The following is a 21,197-nucleotide window of genomic DNA, read 5'->3' as shown; positions in this document are numbered from 1 at the left end:
ATTGGTTGTTGCAGCAAAAGCGGTCTAGAACAGGGGTCAGCAACCCACGGCTCTGGAGTCGCATGTGGCTCTTTCATCCCTCTGCTGAGGCTCCTTGTCACCGGTCAGCTCCACAATTGATAGGGCTTTCGGTTAGGACAGGTAGAGGAAAAAGGACGCCGCGCTAGGAGGAGACTCTATGGTGGGGAGACCGGAGTTCCGGTCGGCAGAGGGAAAAGGACACTGTGCTAGGAGGAGACTCCATGGTGGGGGAACTGGACTTCCGGTCGGCTCCAGAAATGAACAGGGGGCTTCCGGTTAGGACCTTTGTGGCTCTTTGAGTGTTTAAGGTTGCCAACCCCTGGTCTAGAACAAAAGGTCCAACGCAAAAGGTTACAGATTTTCCCCTTCCTGGAACCTACAATGCCAGTCCTAAATAGATACCAATTTTCTACTCCTGCTGGTGTCTGCGTCCCAGCACTGACATATAAAGAGAGGAGAAGCTTGAACTTTTGCCTACTAAATCCCTTTGAAGATTCTGTCTCCTCGGAGATGGGAGAGGGGGGGAGACATTCCTGTGATCTGACGAAGAAGAGATCAGGAATGTGACTTGGAAGATAGCCAATGAGAAGCAGAGAATTGGGGATCAGAAAGGGAGGGATTGGGGGGCAAAGGTCAGTACTGACCACAAAAGAGCCGGGGTTAGATCGCTGTGCTCAAATAAAGAGAAAATTTCCTTAAAGATCGGCAGTTTGGAAATTCATTTATTTTGAGATAGCATCGAAACCTGACAGCTGGGATCTCCTATCAGCAGGATTCGGATCAGAGGTGGTATTCAGCCGATTCGGACTGGTTTAGTGGGCGCAATCCTGTCCTATATCGCTGTTTTTGACACTGCATGCAAGCACGGATGGCGCACGAGAGCGAAGCAAGCGTACACGCACGCGCGCTCACATTTCCGGTGCTGAGCGAACCGGTTGCTGCGGTATATGAATCCCACCTCTGATTCTGATCTATTCATACCAGCTATGCTTCACAAGGTGCTCCATCTGTTTCCCTCAGTCACTCACTTTCAATGGCGTTCTCCGGGCTCCTCAAGAGAGATTTCTGCAAAGCTGGCAACATGAGGTCCTTGAATTCGGAATGAGACACATACCGGAGCAGAGGCGCGCAATTGTCCTGCAAAGAACCAGCACCGTTTTAACAGCAATAGCAGTTAAGACTTATATATACCGCTTCACAGTGCTTGAGGTTTACAGAGTCAGCCTATTGCCTCCAGCAATCTGGGCAACCTTTGGGAGGTTCACGTTTTTGCCCTCCCCAGGCCCCAGGAGCACTCTGCAGGCCTCCCAAATCCTCTGTGTATTCCGTTTTTGCAATTTCTGACCACCTGACAAGTAAAGTCAATGGGATAGCCAGGTTTACTTAACAACCGTGTGACTACCTTGACAGCCGCAGTGATTCACTTAACAAACGCGGCCAGAAAAGCTGTAAAATGGGAGCAAAGCTCACTGAGCAAATTTATCACTTAGCAACACGAATTCTGGGTTCAACTGTCGTCGTAAGTGGAGGATGGCCTGCACCTCAGATGCCACAGGCAAAGCAGACTCCGGTCAACAAAAGCTTTTGCTAAAATTGGTTTATGGCACTGCAAGACTATGCAGAGTTTACTGGGGCCAAATTAGCACCTGACTTCATGGTTTGAGGGGACTTTTGAGGAATTTCTCTCACCAAGACGTGTTTATGAGGCTTGGTCTTGCTCATCAGGAGGGTCTTCACGTAGAAAGCAAGCAGGGCAGCCTGAATAACGAAAATAGTCATGATACTGACATGTAACAACACACATCACTTCATAATAGGTCAGGGAACGTGGGTTCGTTATGAAAATCACAAACGTTATATAGCCCGTTTCCATCGCAAAATTCAAAAATTTTCCCCACCAAGTGGCTTGGTGGGCGTGGCTTGGTAGAGGGTCATGTGACTGGGTGAATATGGCCAACTTTTTTTTTTTTTTAGCATTTTTTAACTAAAAAAAGTTAAAAACATTTCCGACAATCAGCTGTGCCAAGCGATCGTGGGAACCTTTTTTTAAAAAAAACTTTTTTAAAGCATTTTTTTTTACTACCTATTCGCCTGAACTGGTAGCATTTTTTACTACCAGTTTGGGCGAACAGGCCCAAACCGGTAGCATTTCATCCCTGCTTTGTTTATAACTTTGGGTGTCTGTGTGTGTGTGGGGGGGGGGGGAAGTCACATTGGTACTTGGTTCCACTCTGGCTTAAGATTCAGTTCCACTCCAGTTAGTGTGGAGTTAACCTTAACTTAACAACATATACAGAACAGCTGCAGGAATTGCGTATGTCTAGTCTAGTGAAAAGAAGGACTAGGGGGGACGCAATAGCAGTCTTCCAATATTTGAGGGGCTGCCACAAAGAAGAGTTGGGGGTCCACCTACTCTCCAAAGCACCAGAAGCCAAAAAAATAAACAATGAATGGAAACTAATCGAGTAGAGAACCAATCCAGAATTAAGGAGAAATTCCCCAACAGTTAGAACAATTAATCAGTGGAACAGATCGCCTTCAGAAATTGTGAATGCTTCAGGTTTTTAAGAAGAGATCGGACAACCGTCTGTCTGAAGTAGTGTAGGGTTTCCTGCCTGAGGAGGGGGCTGGACTAGAAGACCTCCAAAGTCCCTTCCAATTCTATTGTTCTGTTCCTATTCCTATTCTGTTCAATGCAGTGGTTCACTTAACAGTCGTGGCAAGAAAGGTTGTAAAATGAGGCAAAGCTCACAACCACCGTCTCGCTTAGCAATGGAAATTTTGGGCTCAGTTGCGGTCGTTAAGTCGAGGTCTACCTGTCTCTCGCCCTACCGCACCGCTCGCCATTTGCTGAGCAGCCGTTATTTTTCTCCAATCCCAAATGGCCTTTAAAAAAAAAAAAAAAAAAACTTGCCTTGTGTTTGTTGATGGTGCTGAGATCTTTCTGGCTAGTACAGAACTGCACAAGTAGGCCCAGCATGATCGCATATCCCTGATTGGCTTCCAAATGAAGAATGATGGAGAGATACTGATCCACCAGCCCAGGATTCTGAGGTCAAAAGAAGAAGAAGAAAAAAATAACTGCTTATGAGAAGCCAAACAGAAGAGCCTGCTTTGACCTGCAATCCCTATACCCCCAATGCAGATATTTTTTTGTATTTTAGTTGTGTCCGACCCATTGCGACCCCATGGACGATGTTCCTCCAGGCCTTCCTGTCCTCTACCATCCTCTGGAGTCCATTGAAGCTCAGGCCGACTGCTTCAGTGTCTCCATCCAGCCACCTCGTTCTCTGACGTTCCCTTTTTCTTTTGCCCTCAATCGTTCCCAGCATTAAGCTCTTCTCTGGGGAGTCCTTCCTTCTCATTAGGAGGCCAAAGCATTTGAGTTTCCTCTTCAGGATCTGGCCTTCTAAAGAGCAGTCAGGGTTGACCTCCTCTAGGACTGACCGGTTGGATGGCCTTGCAGTCCAAGGGACACTGCCTCACTGTATTGGATCATGATTTCTTCCAAGCCCGGTCAAGATATACAATCTCAACACATCCAGAAGATATGAGATGGACAGGCCTAATTGAAACGCGGATGGCGTTTGCCGAAAATGTAACTTCACCTCTTTCCAGAGTCTGTTCAATTTCTTCACGGCGCCATTCACCACAGGTTTGCGGGACCCGCCCAGGATCTCCAACAGAAGGAAACACTGAACTTCAACCTGTTAATAAAGACAAGCAAAGGGATCATTTAATATCACGGACAATCCTTGATCTGTTTCTAGCTTGTGGAAACTGCTGGTCAGCAGCCATATTTCATGGGGTCATTATTTTGAAGCAAGCAAGGGCTGAGGGGACCAGGAAGTCTGCCTCAGTCTTCCCCAGGATGATGCCCTCCCGGTATTTTGGACTACTTAGTAGTTTGGTATCTTGTCATCCCTCCAGATATTTTGGTCTAGGAAACTCATCATCTACAACTTCCATTGTTTTTGAATACTATCGTATTTTTCAGACGATAAGACACACCTGACTATAAGACGCATGTAAATTTAGAAGAGGAAAACAACAAAAAAAGGTTTTGGCCTCCGCGTGCCCCCCTTTTGGCATGCAACAGCAAAAAGGTTAGCCATTACTGGTCTATACTATCAAATAATCAAATATAGAATGTTTTACCTACAAGGCCTACAGCATGATGCCTGCAAGTACCAAGTCATCCATTAGTCCTCAACAACTGCAGTGATTTGCTTAACAATCGGGGCGAGAAAGATCGTAAAACGGGGCAAAACTCAACCTAACAACTGTCTTGCTTAAACAACGGAAATTTGGGGTCCAGTTCCTAAAGGACCACAAAGGACTACCTGTAATCCAACCAAGATTAAGGTCTCACAGGAGAATCAAGGCATGGATCTGCATGATGGCCAATGGGACATTGGGGTTGGAGAGTGGAAGGGGAGGGTGTTGGAAGGAGGGGCCAGTTTGGCTGTCTGTCAGGTTTCATTGCTATCTTAAATAAACTTCATTTTCAAACGCAAAGTCTAATGAATCTTTTTTCTTTATTTAAGAATAGAGAACGACATTTCTGAACTCTGTTGCAGCCAAACTGGCCCCTCCTTCCAACACCCTCCCCTTCCGCTCTCCAACCCCAATGTCCCATTGGCCATCATGCAGATCCATCTCTTCATCCCAAGCACGTTCTTTCACAGGAATTTGCCCCCTCCCTCCGTCACCCAGGTAACACTATCTGCTGTATGCAGAAAACTAGGTAAAAGTTCATCTCAGCAATAAATCAACGCTTCTTCTCTTTCATTCATTTCAATCATGTCAGCGCTGGAAAAGAGCTTAATTTGAAATGCTGACACTTCATACCAGTTTCTCCCATGTCTCTCCATGCCTCTTGTCTTGCGTCGGGAAGACAATGCGAACGAGCAGGCAGGTCCATGAGAGAGCCAGCGAAGCAGCAGAAGCACTGCTCTTGCTGTGACAAGAAAGGAAAAAAACAAGGGAATTATATATTTCAGGGTTTTGGCAGCATCATGTGATTCCCATCGCTGGGTGCAGACGGGAAAGTTAGTCAAACGTTACAGAGTAAGCCGAAGGATTGCAGCTGTACCAAGACGCATACTTCTAGTGTACCATCGATTCACGTGAATTCATTTCATTGCCCCCTGCTACAATTTGATTACAACTTCCTCAACTGCTTGTATAATGGCCAGGGACAAATAAAGCCCAAGGCATCTGATCATCTCATTATCATCTTCTTTTAATGACCCTGTAATCCCCCGCCAGCAGCCAGCGGATCTGGCAGCCGATTCGGAGAGTGAGGAGGTTGGGGAGGAACGTGGGCCAGTCCTGGAGTCTGGGGAAGTGCTCTGCGTCGGAGGCAGAGATGGGGCCAAGGCCGTCTGACAGTTATCAGCTGCCTTCGGCATCAGACATCAGTGAGGCAGATGAACAGCTGGAGCCTGTTCCCAGTGTGCGCATGCACAGAGTTGCCAGACGAAGGGAACAGCTAAAGAACAAGGGTCGACTCAGGAGTAAAGCCACAGGTGGTCGGTGAATGGCCCCTCCCAGAGGGAATAAAGAGGCACGAAGGGGAGGGGAGTTTGCAGGAGACAATTAGTTCATTTGGGTGAAGATCTGTTCCTGCATTCTTGCCAAGTATTGTCAGTTACAGCGTGGAGTCTGAAAGATATTGGCCTGGCCACTCTCCAAGCCTGATAAAGGTCAGTAATTGGGAACTAATCCCAAAAGTACTTTTTTTCCAAAAGGCAACTGGACTTTCTTGGGTTTTTTTTTTAAAAAACATTTCGCTTCTTACCCAAGAAGCTTCTTCAGTTCTGTTCCCAAAGAGATCTTTGCTCAGCGCGCATCTCTCACCTGGATCCCCCAGATTTGCTGCTGATTCCTGAAGATTGCAGGGAGCACAAAAGATTCTTCGCGGTCACTTCTGGCTGGCATTCGGCAAGCTGCCGAAGAGCTGTTTGAAGGGCTCTGTGTGATGCGGCATCTCTAGCAAAAATGCGGCAATTGAGAGACAGGAAGGGGAGAGATTGTGAGCTGAAAAATTTTGGTTCTGAAATATCCTGCCCTCAATCAAGCTTTCCTAATAACCTGCCTGTTTATTTCTATAGCAAAGGTTTATTCTTTAGCAAAGGCTGAAGGTAACCTTTGCTAAAGAGGATTAGGGGCTTGGAGGCTAAAACATATGAAGAATGGCTGCAGGAATTGGGTATATCTAATCTGGTGAAAAGGAGGATTGGGGTGACATGATAGCAGTCTTCCGATATTTGAGGGGCTGCCACAAAGAAGAGGGGATCAACCCCTTCTCCAAAGCACCTGAACGCAGGACAAGGAACAATGGATGGAAATTAATCAAGGAGAGAAGCAACCTAGAACTAAGGAGGAATTTCCTGACAGTGAGAACAATTAACCAGTGGAACTCCTTGCCTCCAGAAATTGTGGGCGCTTTTAAGAGATTGGGCAGCCACCTGTCTGCAATGGTACAGGGTCTCCTGCTTGAGCAGAGGGTTGGACTAAAAGACCTCCAAAGTCCTTTCCAGCTCTGTTTTTCTGTTGTAATATTTTTACAATTATATTTATAACTATACAATATGTCTGAGTTCCCTTTTGTAACACAGAAGAGATTACAACGTACATTTTAAAAACTAGTAAAGAGAACTGTGTTTTGTATTTCCATCTCTTTTAGATAAAGTCAAAATATGAGCCAGACTTGCAAATTTCTGAATAAAAGCACTCTTTCATAATTAATCCCCAAAATGAATGCTGGGCAGGAATTCTGCATCCAGAAGGAACAAATTGTGCAATGCTATTGTACATGATCACTAGTTAAAAGTTTCATCTGTGAACTGAAAACATATTTCTTTATTTACAGGAATCTGTTTTGCTTTGTCTTCGGTCCTTATAAACAATTTTGCAGCAGACAAAATTGTTAAAGATAAAAGAAATTCTTTTCCAAAACAATCTCATTTACTGTGTATTTCTCCAGGCAGTCTGGTGAGACCATATAATTATTTTTTTTAAAAGAATGGTTTGGAAAAAATCAAGTTTTTAATATTATTATAGCTTTATTGATTAGCCTATAGGCCATATCAAAGCACGAGGTTCATAAATAAAATTGTATACATTGTGGCTAAGCACCCTACATTACAATAAAAAGGTAAAGGTTCCCTTCACACATATGTGCTAGTCGTTCCCAACTCTAGGGGCAGTGCTCATCTCCGTTTCAAAGCCGAAGAGCCAGCGCTGTCCAAAGACATCTCCATGGTCATGTGGCTGGCATGACTCAATGCCAAAGGCGCATGGACCTTTCGATCAACAGCTCAGCATCTTAGCCACTGAACCACTGCGTCCCTATTACATTACAATACTATACAATAAAACACAAATAATATCTCACACAAAAAATTTATGGCCAATCGGAACAGTGCTAAAAAAAAAAAAAAAAAGCAGACAATTTTAAATGAGAGAGAAGCCTTATCATTAAGCCTCTAAATCTGCTTCCATACACCGCGCCAGAACAAATAAACATTATCTGAACCGGAGGGCAAAGTCTCCCAACTATCCAGTTTGACACAATTACCTGTATCGATGCAGAGTGAGGCAGAAAAGTTTACACAGTCCCTTCACTGCGCCTTCTGGCAGATCTACGAAAGACCAAACCAAATTCAACACAGTACTTCAATGAAAAGCAATGCTTAAAATCAAAAACAATGTTTTAACGCCCTACGTCAGGGGTGTCAAACTCGATTTCATTGAGGGCCGCATCAGGGTTGTGTTTGAGCTCGGGGTGGGGGCGCGGGGGGGGGCATGGCCAGCTGAACAATCGTGTCAGGGGCACTTGTGGTGGCCCGAACGCTCTGCCAGCGAAAACGGGCTCCCGAGCTCCGTTTTCGCCTGCAACCGCCTCCTGCAACACTCTGCCAGCAAAAACAGAGCCCTCACAAGCTCTGTTTTCGCTGGGAAAGGCATAGCGGGCCAGTCCTTCCCAATTTCCAAGGCAGCCCCGCGGGACAGATCTAAGCACCCAGTGGGCCTGATCCGGACCCCGAGCCTTGAGTTTGACATCCCTGTCCTATTATTTTCTATTTTCCCCACAAACGTCAACCAACGTTGATCAAAAAGCGTCCACAAAAGAAACATAAAACAAAATGGATGGGCAACATCAGCAAGTATGGTGGGCCTAATTGGCAATGAAAAGCTCAGGACTGTTGGGTTGGGAACATGAGGAAGAGGCCTTCATCCTGCAATGGGTAGACAGTGGCTAAAATGATGATGATGATGATGAACCAATGGGCAATTAGATTTTGAAGGGAGCTATGGTCATTGGTCTAGAGGCAGAGAAGCCGTTTCACACATTGCAATTCTGATGAAAACACCCCTCATGTCCAGAGCTAAAATTGAGATTTAATTAAACTTTTTTAGACTCTTTTCTATTCAGTGCTACAAGTAGCCCTCAACTTACAACTTTGATTTAGTGACCAAAGTTAAAATGGCACTGGGAAAGGTGATTTCTCCCCATTGTTTTCACACGTATGATCTTTGCAGCAACCCCGTGGTCATGTGATCGAAATTTGGATGCTTGGCGGCTGGCCTGGATTTATCACTGTTGCAGTGGCCCAGAGACCTCCAACTTTTGTCATTTTTCGCGCAAACAAATTCAATTCAAATCCAGATTAACAAGTGTGTTATTAACAGCTTCGGTGATTCAACTTAACAACTGTGGCAAGAAAGGTTGTAAAACGAGGAAAGGCTCGCTTCTCAACTGTCTCACTTAGCAGCAGAAATGTGGGGTTCAACTGCGTTCGTAAGTCAAGGACGACCCATATTCTGACATCGTATAAGTACCTTTCCCAGTAATGCATCTTCCAAGTTCGCTGAGGATTTCTCTGCGCTCCTTCACGCTGGAGGTGGTCACTTTCACTGCAAATCTCTTCAGCGTTTCAGAAACCTAAACAAATGTTAAGAGATTTGGGGTAGGGGAAGAGAAGATCGTTCCTGTGAGGTCCCTTTTGGAGATGCAAAAGATAATCAAAAGGATCAAGAATAATCCAGTAAAGATCATCAAAGATCCCTGTGTTCAACAGGTGAAGAGACACAGGGCAGAAAGCACAGTTCCACAACACGGCTCCTTTCAGCAGTTCCAAGAAGGCTCCACAGTGTCTTATATTTTTCTGAGCCATGAAATAAGCGTTTGGCCTTATTGCCATGTGCTCAAAAGCCCAATTGGGCTTATTATCAGGGGATGTCTTATTTTGAGGGGGAAACAGGGTTTTTATGTTGTTTGTATTTTTTTCTCACGGATTGCACCAGTGAGGCTAAAACCAATTTCGTTGTCTACATGATATACAAAGTACAAATAAAGGCTATACCAGTGGTTCCCGGGCCCCAAAAGAGGGGCAATTTGATTTTTAACTGGGGCAATTGGAACCTTGTTTAAACCAAGTTAATGGCCTTTAAGACTTCCTCCAAGTGAGTTGCAGTTCACTTTTTGAATAAGAATTATATGTCACGTTTGGGGGGGGGGGCAGGGCATCAGGATTTTAGAGATACTTAGGTGGGGCATGGCCAAAAAAAAAAAAAAGGGTTGGGAACCACTGGGCTATACTCTACTACTTATAGGATACTATATGCCATCGTTAAGTCGTTAGTAGTAATGACTTAACGATGGCGGGGACTCGCTTAACAAAAGCGGCTAGATTAAGTCGTAAAATGGGGACAGGGGAAAAAACACTCCCTGAACAGATTTCTCGCTTAATGATGTGAATTTGTGTGTGTGTGTGTGTGAGAGAGAGAGAGAGAGAAAGAGAGAGAGAGAGAGACAGACAGACAGCGGTCGTAAAGCGAGGACTACCTGTCCTGCTTCTCCCCCCCCCCCTCCAGGTCGACTTGCAAGGCCCCCCCCCCCCGCCGTTGCCCGGGGCTTGTTGACTACAAAACCCATCATCCCCCTCCTGATGGCTACCCCGACGCCCGTGCTGGGAACCATGGGGCCACCACGGGCTCCTGATAGTGCTGGGATCCATAGAGAGAGAGAGAAAGAGAGGCTCCCTGCGGCCCTCTGCAACCCGCACGGAGCCTCCTTAGAACCGACCCAAGCGAGGAGCCGACGGAAGGAAACGCGGCTTCTCGCCCGAGGAACAGAGCCGAGCCGGGCGACGGGCGGGTTGCTTTGCCCGGCTTCTTTTTTTTTCTTTCGGCCTTCGATAGAACCCACCTGCGTGTCAGCCGCCATCGCGCCGGCTCCGCCCGGAAATTGTTCCGCTTCACTTCCGGCGCGGGTTGATGGCGTCACGAAACGCGCACTCGAGTGGCGGGGAGAAGAGAAACCTTCGATACTTGAAGACAGGCGGAGGCCTGAGCGCGCCTGCGCATTGAGCTCCCTCCTCCTTTCCCCCCCCCCTTTGGGAGCAATGTGCTTGTGATGGGAATTGGGTGTTTTTGACTCGCCAAAAAAAGGGAAACGGCCAGATTTTCCTTCAATCTTATTTTATTTCATCCCTTTATTTATTTTATCCCTTCCCTTTCCCTTATTTTTATTTCTATCCTTTCCCTTATTCATCAGCCCTCAATGGGTTTTTCCCTTATTCGAATCATGGCATAAATTTCCAGACCTCCCATGAATTCTTACCAGTTTCAAAATACAGTATTTTTAAAATTACATGTTGTTGGGAGATCCCAGAAGGGCTTTTTTTTCAGGACTTTCTGGGTTTTTTTTTTCCTTTGAAGAGGTTTCGCTTCTCCCCTAAGGAGCTTCCTCAACTCTGACTAGAGTGTAAGGGATCTGAAGAAGCTTCTTGGAGGAGAAGTGAAACCTCTTCAAAAGAAAAAAAAACAAGAAAGTCCAGTGGCCTCCTGAAAAAAAAGCATCTTTGGGATAACTGGAGGACTGAGAATCCCTACACTTTTAATTTAATTTAATTTATCAAATTTCTATGCCGCCCAACTCCCAAGGCGGGACTCTGGGCGGCTTACAGCAAAAAATAATACAACAAAGAACATAGGAAAATTATTTTAAAAACCATTATAAAAACATTTTAAAAACATTAAAAGTCCATGCACACCATTCGTTTAGCTGTACAATTTGGGATGAACACCCTTGGAATGATGGGAATGGTAGGAATGGATTTCCGGAGGAAAAAATTGTAAACTACAGGAACCAGGAGCACCGTTCAGGTGAGCCTGAGGACACAGATAAACCTCCAAGTGGCCTCAAAGACCCTCTAAAGGTAAAGGTTCCCCTTGCCCATATGTGTTAGTCGTTCCCGACTCTAGGGGGCGGTGCTCATCTCCGTTTCAAAGCCGAAGAGCCAGCGCTGTCCGAAGACGTCTCCGTGGTCACGTGGCCGGCATGACTCAACGCCAAAGGCGCACGGAACGCTGTTCCCTTCCCACCAAAGGTGGTCCCTATTTTTCTACTTGCATTTTTTTATGTGCTTTCGAACTGCTAGGTTGGCAGAAGCTGGGATAAGTCACGGGAGCTCACCCCGTTACGCGGCGCTGGGGATTCGAACCGCTGAACTGCCAACCTTTCGATCGACAAGCTCAGCGTCTTAGCCACCGGGTCTTTTTAACGACCCTCTAAAAGGATGCAAATGACCCGCTGGAATATAAATATATAAATCTTTCCATCCTCCACCATCCAGTCCAGAGCTGAAGCTACTTGAATGAGAAGTGAAATATCTTCAGAAGAAAAAGCAAGAAAATCCAGTTGCCTCCTTAAAAAAACCACCTTTGGGACAAACTGTGACCTGGATGACAAGACAATCTCCATAGACATGTTGTTGGCTATTCTTCAAGGGCACCACTTCCCACCTATCTGTCTTCAGATCAGACTTGACAATTATTGCCTTTCTTTCAGTAGTTTCATCTTCGGAGTTCCAAAATCCACTCTGGACACCACAAAGGATTTGTCCCGTTCGTATGCTTTCAACCCTTTGTACCCTTCAGCAGTTGGTCCTAATATTTTATCAAATGGTAGCTAAATACACTGAACAGATAGTCAAGGTGATGGTTTTCCCAGTTGCAATGGATGGCTGTGAAAGTTGGGACCATAAGGAAGGCTGAGCGCCAAAGAATTGAGGCCTTTTGAACTCTGGTGCTGGAGAAGACTCCTGCGAGTCCCTTGGACTGCAAGGAGATCCAACCAGTCAGTCCTAGAGGAGATCAACCCTGACTGCTCTTTGGAAGGCCAGATCCTGAAGAGGAAACTCAAATCCTTTGGCCACCTAAGGAGAAGGAAGGAAGGACTCCCTGGAGAAGAGCCAAATGCTGGGAACGATGGAGGGCAAAAGAAGGGGGATGGCAGAGAACAAGGTGGCTGGATGGAGTCCCTGAAGCAGACAGTGTGAGCTTTCAATGGACTCCAGAGGACGGTAGAGGACAGAAAGGCCTGGAGGAACGTCGTACATGGGGTCGCGATGGGTCGGACATGATTTCGCAACTAACAATACATCATGCAAATGTTGCAAAGGATTATTCCTATTGATCCAGAAACGGAGATCTAAATTGAAGTGATTCTAAAAACTTTTTTAAAAAGGTTTCTGGTTGCCATAATTTAAAAAGTTGAACCATTTCAAAACCTGGAATTAAGACTAACAATTTTGCCTATGTAATGAAGCAGGAGGACTATCTACTCCAGAATGACACCAATAGTACCGCCGTTGTCTGCTAACTCAGGCAAAACAATTCGGACAAACTCAACCGGCCACTTCCATAGGATGTGGTAAAGAAGTATACTTTTTATTTCTCTCTTTTGAATTTCACTCTACCCGGCCTAGGACAGGTGGGTTAGTCAAAAAGCCCAAAGCCCATGTCCTCATCAGATTCTTCAGATTCTTCCTTGACCTCTTCTTTGGCCGGAGCTGCTGCAGCAGGAGCGGCTGCTTCGGTCACTGCCGGGGCAGCAGCGGCAAAAGCTGATGGATCAGCCAAGAAGGCCTTCACCTGCAAGGGGGAGGGGAAAAAAATCAGTCATGTTTCAAGTGTCAAAATATCCTTCCAAAGCTGGCCGTTTTCTGCTTTTCCAGACTCTCCACAGAACGTTGAAAGGTCTTATGGGGACATGGAACTGAGCCCAAAGGAATTGTTCTGACCGAGGCTTCCCCAAGAGCATGAAACAGACTCCTTATCCCGACAAAAACCCCTTTTTATTAACTTTATATTAAGTGACTGTGAATTCCTCTCATTCACATCCAGCAAAGTCTTTCAAGGGAGAATTGACAGTCACGGACCTTATCTGGCTTGGAGAGCTGCCAGGCTGATATCTTCAAAACTTGGCAAGGAATCTCGGAGAGTCACAAATCAATTAAGCGAACTAACTGTCTCCTGCAAACTCCACTCCCCTTTCGCTCCTCTTTTATTCCCTCTGGGAGAGGCCATTCATCATCCACTTGTAGCCTTACTCCCAAGTCGACCCTTGTTCTTTAGCTGTTCCCTTCGTCTGGCAACTCTGTGCATGCACACACTGGGAACAGGCTCCAGCTGTTAGTCTGCCTCACTGATGTCTGATTCTGAAGACAGCTGATAACTGGCATATGGCCCTGTCCGCGTAACGCAGAGCCCTCACCAGAGCCTTCCCCAGATTCCAGGACTGGCTCCTGGTTCCTCCCCAACGTCCTCACTGTCCGCTGCTGCCAGCTCCACTGGCCGGCCACGACAGGAATAAAAAGCCAACAGTAGACTGGAAGCTAGCCTCAACAGACTTGCAAGTCCTCAAAACGTACAACAGTTTGTGTCATTTTTGCAGCAAGGTTATCTTCAAAAGCAGTGAACCATATTTGCCAAAAGTAAGAGTAAATTTCTCTGCAAGGGATAACCCAAATACAGAGGCAGGCTTAATTCCTCAGGTTTCTCACTGCACTTGGGAGTTATGTGGGTTTGGTTTTCCATGGGGTGTATACAAATTTTGTTCAGGGACAAGAGCCTTGTGATTTGAGATCCTAAAAAATTCAAACCTGCCAGCAAGACGACTCCAATCCTTCTAATGTTTCAAGTCAAGATCCCTTAAACCAGCAGCTCCCAACCTTTTTTGGGCCGCCGGGACCGGTTCCATGGAGGTTTTCCGTGGACCGGAGGGGGGCGTGGCTCCGCCTGCATCTCGCGGATGGGGCTTTGCTTGTTTGTGTGGACCGGTTTCTGGAAGGCCAAGGACCGGGAGTTGGGGAGCCTTGCCTTAAACAACCTTACCTTTTCAGCTAATGGGAAAGAGTAGTTTGTCTCCACGGCCACAGCCAGGACTCGCTTGTACCCATTGATGATGGAGTGGGGCAGGGAGGCCACAGTAGGGTAGCCGATCTGCAGGCACACGCTGGCTACGTTACGGACGCCCTACAAGGGACAAAAGAGACAGGTTGCAAACATCCCATTCTCAGGACAGCGTTCAGCTGCTTTCAGTCTGGCCCCCTAACCTCCACATTCAAGAAGCAACTGAAAATAAAAGCTGCTAGTGGTTCACCTTAGTAACACATAAAGGTTCCCCTTGCACATACGTGCTAGTCGTTCCCGACTCTAGGGGGCAGTGTTCATCTCCGTTTCAAAAGCCGAAGAGCCAGCGCTGTCCGAAGACATCCCCGTGGTCATGTGGCTGGTATGACTAAACACCAAAGGCGCACGGAACGCTGTTCCCTTCCCACCAAAGGTGGTCCCTATTTTTCTACTTAATCAATTTAATCAACAGAGATAAAACTTTCCCTAAATTTCTCTCCACCATCCTACTCTCTCCTCAGCTGCTTTGTTCTGATTCCTCACAAGGGCCATGGCACGGATGGGATGGGTCATTGAAGTCCGAGAGCCTTGCTTACTTCTAAAAAGCGCTTGTGCAAAGTTTCCTCAGTGATATCCAGAACTTCCGGATTGTAAATGCTGCCGTTATCAAACACTTGCTGGATGATGAGCCCGAAGGAGAAGGGCGAGATGTTCAACATGTTCAGCAGAGTGGCTTCGCTGGCGCCCACTTTGTCTCCAGTTTTGATCAGCTGCACGTCGCTCTAAAGAAACGAGAAAGGGAGGGAGGGATCAGAAGACAGGGCAATTTCAGGAAGCCGTTATCTTGACAACACGCTACGGAGGGTCTAGGACAATTCGTTCGCGGCCAATTGGCCACACCCCATCACCGCGGGACAAGTTAATATCAAAGAAACGGTGAAATAGAAGAAGAATGAAAGGAAGGATGCAATAGGAGGGACAGAATGAAACGTGAACGACAAAAATTGGGCAGCTTGCCACGAAATAAAATGGTTGAATTGTCCCGTGGCGAGTTTTCCCATGGCCGATAAGCTGCAGTGAATTGTCCCGTGGCAAGTTGGCTGTGCCAAGCTGGCCAAGGAGCCCCTGCTCAGTTTTTGCACGTTGGGCATTGCTGTTTTAGTCTAAAAACCAACTATGTGGTTTTTAATCTGTTTTTATTGACTTAATCGCAAGCAGCCAGTCTTCTTGGGAGTTTGGTGGCCTTAAGAGATCCAACAAATAAGTAAATAAACAATGCAGCCAAACATAAAACCAAATTTAAGCCAAATTTAAGAAAGCTCAAAACTTTCTTAAAGATCCATCTCATCCTGGGCACCCTTTTTTGGAACTATTACCATCTGGCAGCCGGTACAGGACAATAAAAACAAAGACAAAAAGGCTGAAAAACAGCTTCTATCCCAGAGCAGTAACTATATTGAATTCTACTGTATAGTGCAATATTAATGCAATATCAGTTTTCAGTTCAATTGTATAGAATGTGAAGGATGGGTGTTTGTGTTTTATTTTTATAGTTATAATGTACACTGAAGATGGCATTTAATTTCGTGCAATGACAATAAACTAAATTTGGCTACAGGAGACCTTGACTTACGTTTATTATTTAATGGCAGTTCAAAGTTACAATAACTTGCAACAGGTCCTCACACTTATCACCCCCGAAGTGTCCCCGTGATCAGAATTGGGGCACTTGGTAACCGGAATACATCACATGATTGCCCTTTGGAACCTTCTCAGGGGGGCTTACAACGAACCTAAGTTAGAAGCTTAACGTGACCAGGTGATTCGCTTAATGTCCGAAGAAAGGTTAAAAAGTCACACACCGCTCACTGAAGAATTGGGATTTGGGTTCCCCGTTAATCGGATCTCACAACTAAGGGAGGGCTAGAATTCCCAAGTCTCTCGATTTCTAGCAAAGCTGGGCGACCCGGTAACCCATCGCACTAGCCAACGCGTGGCAAGGGGCCCTTAACTCAGGACTCACCAAGATTTCAATGGTGCCTCTGGAGATTTTGGTGGTGATGCCCAAAGCTTGGAAAAAAGAGGTCTTTTCAGGACCCAGGCCAGTGTTTTGAGCTGGCACAAGGACATCGCAGGGGGCAATTGCTCCAGCCCGGGCAGCAGCTGGCACCTAGAATGAGAGAGAGAAAAGAATCCGCAAATATTCATCCTCAGCTCGGCTATACCTGTGTCAGGCCTGGAAGCCATCTTTTTCGTTGGATCTTCAGGCCTGCCACATTTACTACTGTGGGAAACTGGGAGGGGGGATTGTATGGAGCATGGGTGATATGTAGTCATAATAACATTCCTTTCTCATAGCGTCAAGGCCATCCTGCCCTGCACCTGGAGGGGTGTGACTGGGAGGAATCTCCAGTTGGGACGGTGCTTGGATTGGACCATTTGATGGACATGTGGGTGATTGACAGAGACTTGGACTTTCCTTTGGGTGGGAAAACCTGGAAGCTTTCAGATTCAGGTTTTCCCAGATGTGCCAATAAGACATCTCTAATAAAATGGAACTTTGAGGAACTTCAAGATTCGGAGTCTTCTTTCGTTGGGGGTGTTCCTTGAAACCCTTTGACAGCTTGAACCATTTCTATCCCCAGCTTCCATTTACCTTGTTGGCCAACAGCATATCCCTGATTTCGGTCAGATCCTCTTTGGTGAACACAAAGCCCACGTTCCCACGGATGTGAGGCAGCAACCTAAAAACACAGCCAGCGTTATTTGTCATCATTCCAACCGAGCAACTTTAAAAAAGAATAATGTGTGCTAACCACTTGCGGAATAGAAAAAGCTAATTTTGGAGGGATTTAACTAGCTCGGGAAAGGCAACCTCATTCGGCTAGAGGACCAGAAGTCAAAAGGACGGCAGGTCTGTTGCGAAATTCTCGTTTTGCAACTAAGATGTTGTGATTCATTCAGGTAAAGTCAATACAGGCTGGCAGAAAAGGTCTGGGCTGGCCGTATTTCATAGAACTGAAACTCAAGACTTACAAGACGAGTCAAGTTTATGTCTGGACCAAAACTACTTTGTGAGCAGAAAATTAATGAAGATTTTTTTTTTTAAAAAAAATCCCACAAGCATGCTTAATACTCCCTTCTCCTCTTTTATTTTCCTCACAACCCTGTAAGGTAGCTCGAAGTCACCCAGCCGGTTTTTATGCCCAGGGAGGACTAGAATCAAGTCTCCTGGTTTTTAGCCTGGCAGCTTGTCTTTTAAACTTTTTTTCCCCCCCAGGTGTTAAGGACTGGCTTGTTGTGTTTATTTTAGAAAATAAAAGCTAAGATCCTATGGGGCCTTGTCCACAACCAAATCTTATTCTGTTTGACTCAAGGAAGAATTCCTCTAAAACAGTGTTTCTCTACCTGTAATCCTCGACACACACACACACCGGGAGATTGATGCAGTTTAGTGCTTTAAATCTTGAGCTTAACTCTCGGGGGTCCGTGAAGATATTTAAAAGGGGTCCATGGTGAATAAAGCTGGAAGGGACCTTGGAGGTCTTCTAGCCCAGCCCACCGCTCAAGCAGAAGATCCTATACAATCACAGAGAAGTGGCTGTCCAGTCTCTTCTTAGAAACCTCCAGTGATGAAGCACCCGCAACTTCTTGTGGCAAGATGTTCCACTGGTTAACTGTCCTCACTGTTAGGAAGTTTCTCCTTAATTCCAGGTTGCCTCTGGTTAGTTCCCATCTGTTGCTTCTTGTCTTGACTTCAAATACTTTGGCAAATAAATTGGACTCCCCTCCCTCTCCTTTGTGGCAGCCCCTCAGATACTGGAACACTGCTATCATGTCATCCCTAGTCCTTCTTTTCTCTAGACTAGCCATACCCAGTTCCTGCAAACCGTTCATCTATTTTAATCTCCAGGCCCTTTGATCATCTTAGTTGCTCTTCTCTGAACTTTTTCCAAAGTCTCAACCTCTTTTTTTTTGTCGTACGGTGAGCAAAACTGGTTGCAGGTGTGGCCTTATTAGGGTTTTATAAAGCGGTACTAATGCTTCCTCTGATCTTGATTCTAAGCTAAGATTCTACCTGAAGGAAAGGTTGAGAACCACTGCTCTAGAACACTTGAGAGCCCCGGAAGCTTTGGAGTACTAACTTTTCCAGAGCAGGGTTGTTTTCCAGATGGCCTCGGATGGCTTTACGCATCATGGTATTCTTCCCCATGAGGACAACTGCCTTCCCACGCAGGGACATCCGGATTTGCTGCATCTGCTTGGAGCCGACATTGTCCGCTCCCACGATGAAACATTTTGGATAATCGTCCAGGAGTTGCTGAAGGAATAAAACGAGGATTTGGGGTTATCGTTATTCAAACAAGTAGGCAAACTTCAAAGGGAATTGACATACTCCAATCCCTTCAATCTGTTTTATTCCTGGAGGGAGAAGGGTGTAATGGCATTATTCCAGATCAGGAAAAAGGAGGAAATTGTAGGGATGCCTCACGAAAATACAATTTGCATTTTCTTCTATTCGATTTTTTTTTTACGCTCTTCTAACGTAAGGTGACAATACAGTTCTGTATTTTGTCCTTTGCATCCAATATGGCCTAATGAATAATCCACAATGTGTCATTATTATTGTTGGTATTAGTATTACTATATACCATTTTATTTCTTGGTTTCTATATACCGTTTTTATTTTATATATACCGTTTGATAATCTGCCATCTTTATTTTATTTATTCATCATTTTATATGTCATTTTAATTTTATTTTTAATATATACTGCTCAAAAAAATAAAGGGAACACAAGCAGAAAACATCCGATATGAATGAATGAAATAGCCTTATTACATACTTTGTTCTTTACATACAGTAGTTTATACACTGCTCAAACAACTAAAGGGAACACAAAACTACTGTATGTAATGAACAAAGTATTTAATAAGCCTATTTCATTCATTCATTCAGATCTCAGATGTCTTCTGCTTGTGTTCCCTTTATTTTTTTTGAGCAGTGTATATACCATTTTATAATATACTATCTTTTAAATTTATTTTGTATAGACACCATTTTTTAAAATTTATTATTTCTCTATACCAGCTTTCTTATATTTTATTTATCTATACCATTTTATTTTTATTCACTTTATAGTTTTACTTTTTATCCATACCATTTTTAAATTTTATACCTACTTTATCTACACCATTTTATTTTTTATTTCTCTATACCAGCTTTTTAATATTTTATTTATCTATGCCATTTTATTTTTATTCATTATATATAGACAGTTTTACTTTTTTATCTATACCATTTTTATTTTATCTATTTTATCTATGATAATGTATTTATTTTTTATTTTATATATACCATTTCATCTCTGTTTTTAATAGGCTGTACACCGCCCTGAGACCTTCGGGAGAAGGGCAGTATAGAAATAAAATTATTCTTATTCTTATTCTTATCTATATACCATTTAATTTCTTTTTATTTATTTTTTTCCCCTTTTCTTTCTTTGATTAGCCCTTGGGGCTAATATCAAAGCGCAAAATTCCAGAAACCAATTATTACTAAAAAAAAAATTGATAAAAGCCATTTTAAAGGAAATTGGAATAAAATACAATTTTAAAATGAAAATGGAATAAAATTCCATTTCTACAAAAAAAAAAAAAGTCTTTTTCTCTTGGTTTTCCTCCTTGGCTGATCCTAACAAGAGAGAGAGAGAGACGGAGACACAGTTGCCCCCCCCTTCCCCAGCCAGGCACTCTGCACATGCTCAGGAGCGCCCTCGCCCTGGAGACTCACGATGATCTTGAGGAAGTAGTTGGACTTCCACGTGGCTCGGTCTTCCCTGGGCATCGCGGTGTCCCAAGGATCGCACGGCGGGGCGGCGGTTTAAAGACAGCGGCGTTTCTCTGGAGAAGGGAGAAAAAGAAAGAAGGGGGGCAGGGAAATTAGGCCCGGCCGAGGTAGGCCGCAAAGCAAGCCAGCCGCTCGCGTAGCCTCGCAGCGAGGACTTACCTCACGAGGCCACGAGAAGAAAAGGAGTGGCGCGAGTCCCGCCGCTGCCTTTTATACCCAGGACGCGGCGACCAATCAGCGGGGCGGCCTCTGGAGGGCCCCGCCTTTTCCTTCCACGGATTGGGCGAGCCGTGAAAGAAGAGGAGGAGATAGGAAAATGGAGGCGCGAGGTGAGGTCCGCCCCTCGGGTCTGATAGGCTGGTTGGGACGGTCACTCAAAGGAAGGGTTCTGTGATTTTTTTTTTTTTTAAAGGACTTTAAGATAACTTTTACTGTCGCTTTCAATGCAGGCTAAACGGGCAACACATTAAAATTAGATTTCCTTTTTATTTTTTTTAACAGCTCTCCTACAGCTGATCTGGAGTTTAGCAGCTTTATCACCTCTGGCTGGCCCCAGAGTGGGGTGGGAATGGGGATTTTGCAATATCCTTCCCCCAGGAGTGGGGAGGGAATGGAGATTTTGCAGTATCCTTCCCCCAGGAGTGGGGTGGGAATGGAGATTCTGCAGTATCCTTCCCCCAGGAGTGGGGTGGGAATGGAGATTCTGCAGTATCCTTCCCCCCAGGCGTGGGGAGGGAATGGAGATTCTGCAGTATCCTTCCCCCCCAGGAGTAGGGTGGGAATGGAGATTTTGCAGTATCCTTCCCCCCTGGAGTAGGGTGGGAATGGGGATTTTGCAGTATCCTTCCCCCCAGGAGTGGGGTGGGAATGGAGATTTTGCAGTATCCTTCTCCACAGGAGTGGGGTGGGAATGGGGATTTTGCAGTATCCTTCCCCCCAGGCGTGGGGAGGGAATGGAGATTCTGCAGTATCCTTCCCCCCCAGGAGTAGGGTGGGAATGGGGATTTTGCAGTATCCTTTCCCCCAGGAGTGGGGTGGGAATGGAGATTTTGCAGTATCCTTCCCCCCAGGAGTGGGCTGGGAATGGGGATTTTGCAGTATCCTTCCCCCCAGGAGTG

The 21,197-nt window shown here is 45.4% G+C and overlaps 2 protein-coding genes across 2 annotated transcripts in view; both read right to left on the bottom strand.

The window, feature by feature from the left end:
• Positions 1-10,359, bottom strand: part of GCN1 (GCN1 activator of EIF2AK4) — a 71,874-nt gene extending 61,515 nt beyond the window's left edge. Inside the window, exons 1-9 of the mRNA XM_087880511.1 lie at positions 10,241-10,359; positions 8,872-8,974; positions 7,607-7,670; positions 5,884-6,015; positions 4,873-4,981; positions 3,630-3,728; positions 2,936-3,070; positions 1,711-1,779; positions 1,050-1,158 (exon numbers count right to left, since the gene is read on the bottom strand). Of these exons, the coding sequence (XP_087736637.1) occupies positions 1,050-1,158; positions 1,711-1,779; positions 2,936-3,070; positions 3,630-3,728; positions 4,873-4,981; positions 5,884-6,015; positions 7,607-7,670; positions 8,872-8,974; positions 10,241-10,258 (838 nt within the window). The 5' untranslated portion in view covers positions 10,259-10,359. The remainder of the gene's footprint in view (positions 1-1,049; positions 1,159-1,710; positions 1,780-2,935; positions 3,071-3,629; positions 3,729-4,872; positions 4,982-5,883; positions 6,016-7,606; positions 7,671-8,871; positions 8,975-10,240) is intronic.
• A 2,385-nt stretch (positions 10,360-12,744) lies between these two features.
• RPLP0 (ribosomal protein lateral stalk subunit P0) lies at positions 12,745-20,264 on the bottom strand. Its single transcript, XM_034407655.3, has 7 exons — positions 20,023-20,264; positions 18,375-18,550; positions 16,886-16,973; positions 16,253-16,399; positions 14,826-15,011; positions 14,212-14,352; positions 12,745-12,969 (listed from the first exon to the last, which is right to left on the bottom strand). Exons 1-7 carry the CDS (start codon positions 20,074-20,076, stop codon positions 12,814-12,816), a joined length of 948 nt encoding a protein of 315 aa, XP_034263546.1. The 5' UTR covers positions 20,077-20,264; the 3' UTR covers positions 12,745-12,813.
• Between the last annotated feature and the right edge of the window lie 933 nt (positions 20,265-21,197).

Source organism: Pantherophis guttatus, chromosome 17, assembly GCF_059756535.1.
Source record: "Pantherophis guttatus breed Tessera chromosome 17, ASM5975653v1, whole genome shotgun sequence".
NCBI lineage: Eukaryota > Metazoa > Chordata > Lepidosauria > Squamata > Colubridae > Pantherophis > Pantherophis guttatus.
This window is presented reverse-complemented; position numbering and strand designations above follow the sequence as displayed.